The sequence below is a fragment of the Hyperoodon ampullatus genome (genome assembly GCF_949752795.1).
Source record: "Hyperoodon ampullatus genome assembly, chromosome: 19".
Lineage (NCBI taxonomy): Eukaryota > Metazoa > Chordata > Mammalia > Artiodactyla > Ziphiidae > Hyperoodon > Hyperoodon ampullatus.
In genome coordinates, this window is record NC_136932.1 from 9,756,043 (window position 1) to 9,770,449 (window position 14,407).

The 14,407-nt window shown below is 52.1% G+C and overlaps 1 protein-coding gene across 1 annotated transcript in view; it reads left to right on the forward strand.

Annotated features, from left to right (window-relative positions):
- Positions 1-14,407, forward strand: part of CRHR1 (corticotropin releasing hormone receptor 1) — a gene marked incomplete at its 3' end in the record, with an annotated part of 51,435 nt that overhangs the window by 12,126 nt on the left and 24,902 nt on the right. Inside the window, exon 2 of the mRNA XM_079725615.1 lies at positions 11,753-11,840. Within this exon, the coding sequence (XP_079581741.1) occupies positions 11,753-11,840 (88 nt within the window). The remainder of the gene's footprint in view (positions 1-11,752; positions 11,841-14,407) is intronic.

The following is a 14,407-nucleotide window of genomic DNA, read 5'->3' on the forward strand; positions in this document are numbered from 1 at the left end:
CAGTCACTTGTCCAGGAAAAACAGCCTCAAAGCCTTTCACAGTTTTCTAACAGAAATTAATTTCCAGCCGTCAGATGATTTCACTCTGCCTTCCCTACCCTCTTCACATCCCTTTTATTTATTTTTATTTATTTATTTATTTTTGGCTGTGTTGGGTCTTCGTTTCTGTGCGAGGGCTTTCTCTAGTTGCGGCAAGCAGGGGCCACTCTTCATCGCGGTGCGCGGGCCTCTCACTATCGCGGCCTCTCTTGTTGCAGAGCACAGGCTCCAGACGCACAGGCTTAGTAGCTGTGGCTCACGGGCCTAGTTGCTCCGCGGCATGTGGGATCTTCCCAGACCAGGGCTTGAACCCGTGTCCCCTGCATTGGCAGGCAGATTCTCAACCACTGTGCCACCAGGGAAGCCCCACATCCCTTTTAAAATGCAGCTTCTTAAAGGACGTCACTTTGCTGCTGACACTGAAATCCCCCTCGCTTTACACTTGTCAGAGAGCTGGCTGAACGAGAGCACAGCTGAGAGTGGCACCTGCGTGGCTGGTGTCCCCGTGCTGTCCCCAACCCCTCGGCTCTGTCTCTCCGAGTAGCAGATGCCTCTCCCACCCCCTCAGGGACTGGTTCCCAGGGTTTGGGAGAAGCTCACAGCTCACAGCTGAGCAGTTCCCAGGGTCAGGGGCTGGATCAGAGCCCCGGTTGGGCTCCATTCCCTTGCGAGAACCAAACTCCACCCTTCCTGAGCCCCCCACTGACAGGGCCCCACTGGTGTCTACCCCCCAGTTCCCACTGCCAGCTTTCGGGGAGCCAGGCTGTGGCCCGGAGCTAGAGGTCAAGAGGCAAAGTAAACCTGTCCCTCTTCCTTTGGAGGGTCCATGCGGTGGTGGGGCCTAAGGAGGGAGGCCGGACAGGCAGGGAAACAGGCTGACCTGCCCAGGGGTACAACCCCAGGATTGGAGCATCCGTATGGTGGGTAGATAGTAAAGGCTCCACTTCTTGGGTTTGAGAAGGATTAAATGAGAAAAATCACAGGGTCTGGCACTGTGCAAGTCTTCAGTCAAAGCTGGAATTTAGAAGAAGAAAGGAAGGAAGGAAGGAGAGAGGGAGGGAAGAAGGGAGGAAGGAAAAAGGAAGGGAGGGAAGGGAAAGGAGGAGGAGGAGGAGGAAAAAATGGAGGCAAGGGAAGACTGAGACCGGTGGAGAGCTTAAGACCAGGAGAGGGAGGAAGTTAGGTAGGAGGGACACCGGGAGGCCGAGAAGGCACGAGCTATGAGAAAATGTTAGCGAGTGAATCGAGAGCGAATCATATCAAGAGGAGGAGAGAAAGAATGTGTGAGCAGCAGAAAAGGAGGCTAGACCAGGATGGGAGGTCAGCGGTGCTCCAGGGCACTGCCCGCCCCTCACCTCCCTCCCCGCTCTCAGCAAGTCTGCATCAGCGACAGTGATGCAAACTTTACTTTCGCAGGTGTCTGCTGACTCCCGGGAGTGGAGTGGTGGTGGAAAGTGGGTGTGCACACCCGGGGTGGACAGGCAAACCGGTCAGGGGGCGCTGCTGGAGAGAAAGGCCAAGTCAGGAAGGAAGCAACTTATACATAGTCAAGTAATACTAACCACAACTGTTGGTTAACCGCTTGCCGTGTGTTTGGACCTGTGCTGTTTGAAACGCACCATATTGTTGAATCTCTCCAAAAGTTTTAGAATATAAATACTTCAACCCTATTAGCACCATTTACAGATGGGGAAACTGAGGCTCAGGGGTGTTAAGTGATTTTCCCAAGGTCAGACGGGTAGGAGGGGGCAACGAAAAGATTCCAGTGTGGATCTCTCTGGCCTCAAAGTTAAAGGTCTGAATTTCTACTCTCCTGTGAAACCTGGAGTCAGAGCATATTCAGACCTGGAAAGGAGTGTAGGGAACACTGCCCTCCTCATTTCACAGATGAGGAAACTGAGGCGGGGGGGCAAGGGAAGGAGACTTGTCCATGGTCACAGAGCAAGTTTGCCAGATTCAGAACAGGAGCACAGCCCACACTTTCCACTCCAAAACACTTTTTCCTTCAGCACAGCCTCCTGGATTCCAAGGTGGAGATCAATGCAGGAAGGAAGACCAAGGGCAAAAGAGAGCTCCTGGTGGGCAGGGGGGAGAGATGCAGGAAAACGGGGAACAGGAAGCGAACCCGTCAAAATGTCCAGGTGGGACCCCATGGTCAGAGGGGACAGAAAATGAAAACCCATCCATTCATTCACTCTGTGAGTCATTCATTTATTCATTCAACAAACATGTATGGGGGCCCACTCTGTGCCAGGCCCCACTAAGGGTACAGAATTAGCCAAACACAGACCCTGCCCTCCGGGAGCTTATAACCAACTGGACAGCATATCTGGGACCCTTGGAGGGGAATGTGTGAACTCCAGAGCTGGGGTGTCTCAGGTCCTCACTGCCCTTAGGGTGGGTGAAGTAGGTTTCAGCTCTGCTGTGGGGCCTCGTTGTGGGAGCAGAGGGGTGAAGTAGCAGGGAAGGGGGCAGGGTGCCTCCTGAGCCCAGGGCCCCAGGGGAAGACCTGAAGGCGCGAGCACCCAGGTGTGCCCCACGCCCTGAAATGTAGGCAGGAGACCTTCCTTCCCATTTTTCCTCTCTGCACAGCAGCGATTTAAGTTAATTAAGTGGAACAATACATTCTTTCTCAACTGCCTAGAACAGAATAATCTTTCACTGCTCACCCACTTTGGGGAAAGCACAGGCTCTTTGCTTTGAGGTGGTGACAGGTTGTGGCTATCCTAGAAAGAGGCTGTCCTGGGGCAGGATGGGGAGAAAAGGGTGGTTGGGGGCAGACGTCCTGGGCAGTCAAGAGGGCTGAGAAAGGACATCTGGCATCACCACCCTCTGTCCCAAGTCTGGTTTTACCCTGGCTAGTCTTTAGAGCACCTCTGCGTGGATTAGAAAACGCACCCCCCGCCTGAGGGTCCCGGCTCTGCTGATGCAGAGCCTGCAATTCTAGCCCCCAGAGACCTCTCCACTTGGCACCTCTGTGCAGGGCAGAAATTGCACAATTGCATGTGGGCTCTGTACCTCCCCTGTATTGTCATTCCGTCACTACAGATACATCCCCTGTAGGCACACAGGTTTCAGAAGAGTTGATTGCGCATACGTTTTATTTCTGCAAATCAGATCCTAATTTTTAAATCCAACGGGGAGTCAGCTTTCTAAAGAAATCTTGATTTATGATCCCTCTTCTTTTTCATATTTAGATTTTTTTTCTCTTGGCTTTGCTTAAAACAGGCTATACCTTGAAAACCACATCTCTGATAAACGGTCACTATCCAAAATATATAAGGAACTCATACAACTCAATAGTAAAAAAAAAAAAAAAAACCAAAAACAAGCCCCACAAATAATCCAATTAAATCTGGGAAATGCAAATAAAAAACACAATAAGATTTCACCTCACATCTGTTAGAATGGTTATTATAAAAAAGCCGAGATAAGTGCCAGGGAGGATGTGGAGAAAAGGGAACCCTTGTTCACTGTTGGTGAGAATGTAAATTGGTGCAGCCACTGTGGAAAATAGTATGGAGTTTCCTCAAAAAGTTAAAAATAGACTGCCGTATGATACAGCAATTCCACTTCTGGGTATGTCTCCAAAGGAAATGAGATCATTACCTTGAAGAGATATCTGCATCCCCATGTTCATTGCAGCATTGTATACAATAGCCAAGATGTGGAAACAACCTAAGTGTCTATAAATGGATGAATAGATAAAGAAAATGTGGTATATACATACAGCAGAGGTTTTTAAAATTTTTTATTGGAGTATAGTTGCTTTACACTGTTGTGTTAGTTTCTACTGTGCAGCAAAGTGAATCAGCTATACGTATACATATATCCCCTCTTTTTTTGGATTTCCTTCCCATTTAGGTCACCACAGAGCACTGAGTAGAGTTCCCTGTGCTAAACAGTAGGTTCTCATTGGTTATCTATTTTATGCATAGTTTCAATAGTGTATACATGTCAATCCATACAATGGAATATTATTCTGCCATAAAAGGGAAGGAAATCCTGCCATGTGTGACAACATGGATGAACCTTGAGGGCATTATGCTGAGTGAAATAAGTGAGACAGAGAAAGACAAATACCATATGATCTCACTTATACATGTGGAATCTAAAAAAGTCGAGGGCTTTCCCGGTGGCGCAGTGGTTGAGAATCCGCCTGCCAATGCAGGGGACACGGATTCGAGCCCTGGTCTGGGAAGATCCCACATGCCGCGGAGCAGCTGGGCCTGTGAGCCACAACTACTGAGCCTGCGCTCTAGAGCCCGTGCTCCGCAACAAGAGAGGCCGCGATAGTGAGAGGCCCGCACACTGCGATGAAGAGTGGCCCCCGCGGGCTTCCCTGGTGGCGCAGTGGTTGAGAATCCGCCTGCCGATGCAGGGAACACGGGTTCGTGCCCCGGTCCGGGAAGATCCCACATGCCGCGGAGCGGCTGGGCCCGTGAGCCATGGCCGCTGGGCCTGCGCGTCCGGAGCCTGTGCTCCGCAACGGGAGAGGCCACAACAGTGAGAGGCCCGCGTACCGAAAAAAAAAAAAAAAGAGTGGCCCCCGCTCACCGCAACTAGAGAAAGCCCTCGCACAGAAACGAAGACCCAACACAGCCAAAAATATAAATAAATAAATTAATTAATTAATTAATTTTTAAAAAAAGTCAAACTCAGAGAAACAGAACAGATTGGTGACTGCCAGGAGTGGGGCAGAGGTGTGGGAATGGGTGAAGGTGGTCAAAGGTACAAACTTCCAATTATGAATGAATACATTCTGCAGGTATGATGGACAGCATGGTGACTATAGTTAACGATACTGTGTTACATATTTGAAAGTTACAAAGAGAGTAGGTCTTAATAGTTCCCAACACACACACACACACACAATTGTAATTACGTGAGATGATGGATGTATTAACTAATCTTATTGTGGAAATCTTTTTGCGATATATACATATATCAAATCATTATGTTGTACACCTTAAACTTACACAATGTTACACGTCAAATACATCTCAATAAAGCTGGGAAAGAAAGCCACAGCCCAGAGCAAAGCAGACTCAGGATGGTCAGATATATTCGGGTTGTGGAGCCAGGGGACCCCAGGACCCAAGAGGAGTGGGCCTTCCTTCCTCGGCCAGCAGACGGCAGTGTCCACTGGGGGTCTTGCCTCCCAGGGAGGGTTGCAATCTTGGCTTCACTGGGGAGTTGGGGGGCCTCTCTGTGCTCCAAGTCAGGATCTGCCACAGTCTCCTGGGCGAGGGAAGGCAGCCAGGCTCAGGTTCATCCCCAGCTACTGAAAGTGCCTCCACTGAACCGGTGCCTCTGAGGTCTCACTTCCCCTCTCTGGGCCTGTTTCCATACCTACAAATGATGAAACTGACCAGCTATGACAAGCTGATGCTCAGGAATCCACCTTGGCACTCCAGGCCTGAAGGATCCATTGCAGCCCGGTGTCTGGGCCCTTCCACGGATGGCCTGTCTAGTCTCCTCAAGCTCAGGACCCTCCCCTTGCCTGGAAAGCCCTCTCTTTCCTTCTTACAGTCTGTGCCCACTCTGCCATTCTCAAACTCACCTCCCCCAGGAAGCCTGCCCACACCGTCACCTTGTGCTGAGCCCTCCTGTAATCCCATGGTCCCCCTGTGCTCACCAACACCTTGCCTTGCCATTCTCCTTTTAGTGTGTGTGTGTGTGTGTGTCTGTGAGTCCTTCCCTGCCTCTTCTGAATTCCTTTCCTTTTTTCCAAATCAAGGAGTCCTGGACTCCTTGAATGTAGAATCCCAGTTCAGCAAGGGGCTCAGTGAGATCACTTAATCTGGTGGTTTAAAAAAACAAGAGACAAAAATCAAAACAACTTCCCTTCTAAGCTGAAAAATCCCTTTTCAAAGGCAAGCTTACAGAGAAGGCAGAACAGTCTGAGTGAAGGAGAAGGCCCTGGTCCTGCTGCAGCCCCACTCCCCGGGGCCTGGAAGGAACACCAGGACCAGCCTGCTCTAGTCCAACCCTCTCGGTAACCAAGGAAGATTCAAGGGCCCAGAGTGACCAAGTCATGATAGTGACCCCATGGGCACTTCTAGAAGACTTTAAATTTCAGAAAGCATCTTCCTCCTTTTCTCCTCCCTCCCCAGGTGACCTGCATCCCTGTGATGCAGGAAAGAAAGATCACATCGCCCAGAGGGGCCAGGTGCCTCGCCCAAAGTCACACAGTTAGCAGTCGCAGGATTGGGCTCAGAACTCAGCAGAAGGGGGAGGAATCTTGCTGAAAGATCGCTCGCAAACGCTGCAGCTGGGGTTCTGCCTAAGGGCCAGCTCAGTCCCTGGCTCCTAGGGAAGGTTTTCTTGGGGCCTCTGAGGGCTCTCCCAGGCTGAGCATCAGAAGTTGTCGTGTAGGGGAGGGAAGGCAGGCCCCCGTCTCTTTGCTCCTCATGAATCTAGGGAGATGAGCGTGGCCCCTGGTGCCTCCAGTGGCCCTTCAGGATTCTTGCTGAAAGGTTAATTACCAGACCATCCCATCAAAGGAAATTGCACTTTTGTGCAATTTGCCTTAAAGACCAAACTGAACTTCAGCAACATAGTTATTTATGGACTCTAATAAGCATTTTCTGGGTGTGATTAACCTTTATGCCAAAGTCACACTGGGAATTGGGATGGCAGCTTCAATTCTAGCCATGCTGTATGCTGGCCGGGGGGTAGGGGCATGTACAGCAGCTGGAGCAGCCTGGAGCAGGCAGGCAGCTGTCAGCCTCTGGCCCGCCCACCCCGCCCTCTCCATGGCTCCTGCGCCCTTCCCTCTCCTCTGCCCATCGCTTCTTCCCATGCCCTGTCCTGATCGATCCCCCTCCATGCTTCATCCACTTGAAAGACAGACCTGATCGCCTGCTTACTGGGCCCTAGTCTCCACTCAGCTGCTAAAAACAGTTCTGTGACCTTGGGCACCTCAACTATAAAACCCCTGTGAAATGGGGAGCATGGAACTTGCTCTGTCTGCTTTCCACAGCACAGCGCCCCTTCTGTGCCAGCGACCCCTGGGCCCTAGGACGGTCAGTTTATGTGATGCTGTGATGGAGCCACAGCACGCCCTTGGCCTTCTCAGGTTTAACATTCCGGCTTTGGCTCTTTGGCGAGTGGAGAGATTTGCAGCTGAGGTGCGGGTTTTATCTGGGGGCCTCGGGGCTGCCAGGCTGGCACACAGAAGTGAGGATCTACCTCGTGAGTGAGCCCAGCGCCTGCCAGCTTCAGATCCTCAGTCCCATTTTGGTTTTCTCTCCACCTCACCAAGTCCTGAGAGCTTGGTTTGTCAAAAATGGTTCTGAAAGGAGAACCAGCGGCTAAGGCTGATGACAGAGGTGTCCAAGAAAGTGGCGATTCTTAGGTCAAAACCACTTTTGGTTTACTTTGAGAGAGGATGACATGTCCAGTTTGGTGAAGCCCAGGCCTCTGATGTGACCCTACTCACCACATGCTCCAGCCATATTTTTTGGAGTGCTAGACCTCACCACAGAGTGAAGGAAGCTCTTCACCCTCCCCAGGAAAATGGTCAGCATTACACGCGACATTCTGCATTTAATTACAGGGTTTCATCCCCTCCCCTGCCTCGTGTGTTTGTAGACACCAGATTAAGAATTCACAGCTTTAGGGGCTTTCCTGGTGACGCAGTGGTTGAGAGTCCGCCTGCCGATGCAGGGGACACGGGTTCGTGCCCCGGTCCGGGAGGATCCCACATGCCGCGGAGCGGCTGGGCCCGTGAGCCATGGCCGCTGAGCCTGCGCGTCCGGAGCCTGTGCTCCGCAACGGCAGAGGCCACAACAGTGAGAGGCCCGCGAACCACAAAAAAAAAAAAAGAATTCACAGCTTTAGCAGAACACAAACAACAACCTTTAAACTTCAGGGGCTTGTCGCTACAGTGCAATGCTCTCCTGTTGGTGGAGTTGGAAAACTAGTGAAAGTTGAAGAGGATATCAACGTATGGTGGAAGGAAATACACAGGAAAACTCTGGAGTTTTCATGAAACTGTGATTCAGGAATAAGCCAGGAGCCTTGACCGACCCTTCCGCAGAGCCAGAGGTGGCACAGGCCCAGATTCTGTACAGAGCTGACATTTCCTGAGGGGAGAGATTGGTTTGGGAATTTTAAGAAACATTTTTCTTTGCATTGTGCAAAACCGGCCCTCTATTGGGAGAAAATGACTTTGTGAACCAGCACATCCAAGGAGAGGTAAGGGTCAGGGTTACTGTCAGCCAGCCAAGGACAGGCTTCATCCCGTGGCATTTGCTTTGGATTCATGATGAATCTGGACTCGCCCTGCTCTTCTGTGAACCCCAGGACATTCAGATGCGAGGCTAAGACCTTCTGGCTGGTGTATTTGCCATCTAATTAGAACCCTGTGGCGTAAGTGCATTGTACTGAGGCAATGCCATGCATTTGGGACTAGTCTGAGTTTTCTGATGGCCAGGGTCTAGTGCATGTACGGAGGGGACCTGGGCACATTGACGGGAGACCGAGTTGCTTTGCTTTGGAGGGTCGGGGAAGGTGCTGCTGCGGGGAGGGGCTCTGGACCTGGCGTTTGAGGGCTGCAGACTTCACCAGGTGGGCCAGGGTGATGAGGGGGCAAAAGTGTGCAGACACCAGCAGGACCCCACGTGCTGGGGAAGCAATAAGTCATTCAGTGTGAATAAAACGTGGTGTGCTTTCAAGGAGGATGTGAAAGACCGAAACACAAAGCACAGCTTCAGGCTTAGAAGGATAGCGATGGAAAGCCAGGCAGCAGGGCTGACATTTTCACGTAGGGTGTTACCGGTTCCTTTAATTTGCCTACAGCTGAGCTGCCTCTGGGAGCCCCATTTCCATGCTGTGTGTGTACACGTGTGTCTGTGCTGGGAGGTGGCAGAGGCAGGGGTGGGTGACAAGCCGGGGGTGGGGGGTCTCTAGTCCCCTTCTAGAAGAGGCCTCTGGCCATCCCAGCTGAGTGGCCCTCTCTGGGGACAGCTCAGAGCTGGGTCCCTGCTGACTGTGCTGAGCCGAGCAGCAGGCCTGTCAGTGAGGACACAGCTCTCCGCTCGGCATGCAAGAGCCACGGGCGGGCCTGGTGGCTTCCTCCTCTCTCCACTTCTGCGTTTTGAAGTGGAAAAGGAGGGTAAAGATATTTCGCCATCTCTCTGGGGACAGGGAAGTTTAATTAGTGATTAATAAAGTGTTGGAAGCTCCTTGGGGCCAGAGAGATGAATGGGTTTGTTCTAATCACTCCCGAGTCCCAGGAGCGAGTTAGCTGACCCCAGCGCCGTTGGCTGAGGCCAAGCGCTGGGCACGGGATGGGGGTACAGGGCCGGGGGATGGGCCTCGGAGCCTGGAGCTTGGCCCAGTAAGAACAGAAAGACCCCTGTGATGTGACAGGAGGAGTGTGCCAGCGAGGGGATAAACAAAACCCACTGCAGACTCAGGCACAGCACTGAGGGGACAACGTGGGGGAATCATCAGGGTCAAGGGGGGCTTCCTGCAGGAGGTGTGGGTGGAACAGGTCCTGACCAGGAGTGGGGAGCATTCAATTCCATCTTGGGTGGAAGAGCGGGGAGCAGGGTCTGTCTTTGTCATCAGACGGCGGGAGTGGGCAGGTGGGTGGCACAGGTCCTGAGGGTCTGGGGCGCAGGGTGGAGGCCAGTTTGGGAAGAAGGTACGGGAGCAACAAGGTCAGGACTTGGGTGAGGCAAGGGAGGCATTTTTCTCAAGCATGGAATTTAAGGAGCTGCCCCAAAGTGCAGTATCAAGATAAATCATATTTTAATATTATTACTGATTTTTCCTTTTACCCGAGGCTCCAGTATGGCCCACCACTGTTAGTGATCCTGGCTTTTTTTTAAAAAAAAGCTTTTGATATGTTGTTCATCATGGAATTTTTTGCATTAATTTAGAGTTTAAAAAAATATTGCATTAAAATATTATGTATCTTGCCTACTAAGTTTTCTGGTGCCCCCCCTTTTAAATTTTGCACTGGAGGTGAACGCCTTGGTCTCCTCACCCTAGTCCTCGCCCTGCAAGTGAGGTCTGCAAGTGAGGGCTGCGAGTGTGTGCGGCTTGTGTTGGCCACCACCCTGGCTCTACTCTGAATTAGAAACTTGCTCACGTGGGACTCGGACAAGTCCCTACCTCTCTCACGAGCTCATGTTCCCCTGTGAAATGGCTAAGGCTGCTTCCAGATCGAAGTGTCCCTGTCTGAAGTTCTGCAGTGAATTTTGCAGAACTGTTTGGAAATGGGCTGGTGCTGAGACACCATGGCAGGTCGGGGGGCGGGGGGGAGGAGAGGAGACGGTCCCGGGGAGGGGACCCCAGGAAGGAAGAGCAGAGGAACGGGGTGGTGATGCGGAGAGTAGCCTCCCATGAGGTCAGGGAGACAGGGCTCTGCTGGTCCTTGGGCTCTCATGTCCTGACAACTGGAGGGGGGCTGGCTACCATCCTCCACTACCCCAACCCCCCACATGCTCCTTAGCCCTTCACAAATCAAATCCCAAGGGAAGTAATCACCTCGCCTCCAACCCGTGGCTAAATAAGAATCAGCAAGTTCAAGTCAATCAGCGTGACCTATTGAGTGCCTGTTGTAGACCTGAAACACAATGTAACTCGTTAATATATTCAGCAAATTAGAATGCAATGAACAAAACAAAATCCCTCCCATCTTGGATCAAGCTGTGCTGCTCACAGAGGACTTGTACATACACTGCATCCTGTAAGCCTGGCGGAGTGGTGGTGGGGCGGCTATTACACCCGTCTTTACAGGTGAGGAAATCGAGGCACAGAGAGGTCAAGTAACCTGCCCATGGCAACACAGTGAAACTGGGGCTGGATGCCAGGTCTCTTTTGACTCTAAATCCACAGGGAAGGTGTTGACCTTAGGGAGGGGGCACAATGATTACGTGTGGGTGTTAGTTGAAGAAGGGGGCAGCCCTCTAGGTGTGAGAGCCATGCTTCTCTCCCCAGGTGGGCTGAAATTTTGGAATCAGAGTGACACAGAGTCCCCAGGGAGGGTGAGAGGCAAAGATTCTCCCTGGATTAGAGCAGGCATCTTTCCAGACACATGTATCCCTTCACCTCTCTGGGCCTCAGCTTCCTCATCAGGGACAGCCACGCCAGCCAGCCCCACAGAGAATGAAGTACCATCGTGGATATAAAATGACTTGGTAAATGGTGAGGCACAATTTGTAGTGACCAGTAATTAGCTGGGTGGGGATGAGGGCCCGGGAGGCAGCTCATTAAACCACAGGTCCTGAGCTCCTGCAGCTGGGGAGGGAGAGCGGCTCACTAATGGGGGGTCTTCTGTGATCCCATGCGGGTAGGGGGGGGCTCGGGGGGGCAGGTGGGAGGGTGTGGGTGTGGGTGTGTCGGGACACGCCTGTGCCACCCTTGAGACCCCGTGAGGATGGAGGTGGCTTGCTCAGGCAGAGCCTCTCTGGAGGCCCCCAGCCCTCAGGGAGAAAGTTCCCCTCTGTCCTGGGAACCTGGGCTCCTGCTGTCACCTGCTTCCCTTTCAGGCCCTTCAGAGAGCAGGGCAGCCCCAGACCTCGTAGGCAGAGAGGACACGGAGGAGGAGGGCAGGGAGGCTGGGCCGGTGGGGGACGGGTGTGTGTCTGGGATGAGACGTATTTGTATGAAGGGGACAAGAGAGGCAGCAGGAAGCTCCAGGCCAGACTGCTCATGACACAGTCTAACTGTGTCCCTCACCTCCCTGTGCCCACAGGCCCTTCTCCTCCTGGGGCTGCACTCCATCTCCGCCTCCCTCCAGGACCAGCACTGCGAGAGCTTGTCCCTGGCCGCCAACATCTCTGGTGAGCACCCCCATCTGCCTCCTGCAAGATTCCAGGTCCCCACCCCCCCACCCCCAGGGCTCCCAGAGCCTGCACACAGAGCCATGCCCTGGGGCAGGAGCAGCAGAGAGATTTCCCCTCTGGGGCTCCAAGCGATCCATCATCTATCCACAGAGTGCTGTGTTGAGCAGGATCCTGAAGTTGGGTGTAAGTGTGGTGGGAAAGAGAGCTGCGATTAGGTGACAGCATCAGCCAGGGACACAGAGGGGCTTGGGGCACGTGTGCCAAGTAGTTATCCTCCCTGCTTTGGGGTGGACAACAGGGGAAGTCGCCCCAGCCCTTGCAACTGTGAGAACCAACAGAACGGAGGGCTGGGCTGTGACTCAGGCATCAGTGAGGAAGAAAGCCTGCTGTTTGCTGCTGCTAAAAATGCCTGAAGCATAATATGTAGGGCGCTCTGTGTGGGGCACTGTCCGAGGTATTTGAGATACAGCTCTTCCTTGACTTACAATGGGGTTACGTCCAGATAAATTTATCATAAATTGAAAATATCGTAAGTCAAAAATTCACTGAATACACCTAACCTACTGATCAGCATAGCGTAGACTAGCCTACTTTGAAATGCTCAGAACACTTACATTAGCGACAGTCGGGCAAAATCATCTAACACAAAGTCTATTTTATAACAGTGTTGAATATCTCTTGTAATTTATTGAATAGTGTACTGAAAGTGAAAAACGGAGTGGTCGTCTGGGTACAGAGTGGTTGTCAGTGTGTCAGTTGTTTACTCCCGTGATCGCATGGCTGACTGGGAGTTGCTGCAGCTGCCACTGCCCAGCATCACGAGAGAGGATTGTACCGCATATTACTAGCCTGGGAAAAGGTCAAAATTCAACATCTGAAGTGTGGTTTGTACAGAATGCATATTGCTGTCAAGCCATCGTACAGTCGGAAAACCATTAAAGTCGAACCATCGTAAGTCGGCGACCATCTGTATGTTCACCCAGTTTTTACAACCTCCTGAGGCAGGTGCTGTTATCCTCCTTTTACACATAAGGAAACTGAGGCACAGATCAGAACTAGTAAGTGCTGGAGCTGATTTGAGCCCAGGAAGCCTGGCTCCCAGATACGTTCTTTACCACCGTGGTCTACCCCCCCTCGATAGAAAATACTGCTTAACTGCAAATATTACTAATACTTGTATAACTTCACCATTTACAAAGTGCTTTTGTATAATAATCTTATTTCATCCTCACAAGAGTTTAAGATGCGATATTTGTACAGATGAGGAAACTGAGGCATGGGAGAATTCGGTTTTGGGGCTCCTGAGGCCATGCCTTTTCTAATTTGGGATGTGGTCCTTGAACCCTCATCCTGGTCCCTTTAACCAGGGTCCTGGGGATGCTGCTGCCCAGCGACGGTGGAGAGGTGCACCTGAGTGTCTTTGGGAGGCTTGTTCTTTGGTGATTCATTTTCCTCTGCAGGTCTCTCTCCTTGATTCAATCCAACTCATTAACTGAGCACCTACTGTGCGCCGGGCCCCATGTTCCCTGGGGGGCCCCATGTTCCCTGGGAGAACAAAGAGGAGCTCACAGTCTGGTATGGGAGTCAAGTACATAAACACATGTGCTATGAGGCGCAAGGCCCATGCTGTTGGAGAAATGGCCACCACGTGCTGGCAGGGAAGCAGGGAGTTTCTGAACCTGGGCCTGCGGGGAGAGGAGGCTTCCACAGCTCCAGGCAGCTGCCCCCTGGCCTGCTGTTCCCTCAGTAGGGTGGGGGTTGGGGGGCGAGAGAATGAGCACCAGACCTGGAGCACCGACTGGATTCCCATGCTCATAGGGGCGCTCAGTCTTGTCCTGTCTGCCGTAGGGGGCCCCACTGATAGCCACAGGGATGAGCATGCCTTTGACTCCCTTGAGCCTCACTTTGCAGTTATAGAGTAGGGTGGGAGGGCTGACACCTGCCTCAAGGATCTGTTATGATTAAATGTACTATGTTTAATGGCAATATTTCACAAACTGTAGAGCGCCATACCACTACTGAATATTATTTATTATTGTTGGTAAGAGCAGGCTTTTAAAAGTGCTTACTGTGTAGCCAGAATGAGGGGCAGGCACTTGCCATGAATTGCTCACTACAATGGAGGTGGCAGGGAGGTTAGATGGGGGTGCTGTGAATCCAGGAAGCCTTCCTGAAGGAAGAGGTTTCAAGGTGAGTCTCTGAGAGACTCTGAGCAGGGACTGGCAGAGAAGAGCCAATGCTCTGAGCTGAAGCTAGAGTTGACTGAGGACTAGCAGGTGGGTTTGGTGGAAGAACAGGGGAGGGGTCAGGAGGGACGAGCAGTAAGCCTGGGGAGGTACTGGGAGCCCAGAGTATCTGGCTGCAAAGTTGGCTAAGCTGGGGCATGAGGAACAGAAAGTTCTTGAGCAAGAGTCTGGAGAAAGACTGGGAGGGAAGAGACCTGCTCGGAGGCCTGGCCTGAGAAGAAGCTCCCCCCGATCCCAGCCCCTTGCACGGCGGCCAGGTCAGTCTCCACTGACTTGCTTATTGTGCTCCTACACAGTGACATTCCCTGAGCCCACGAA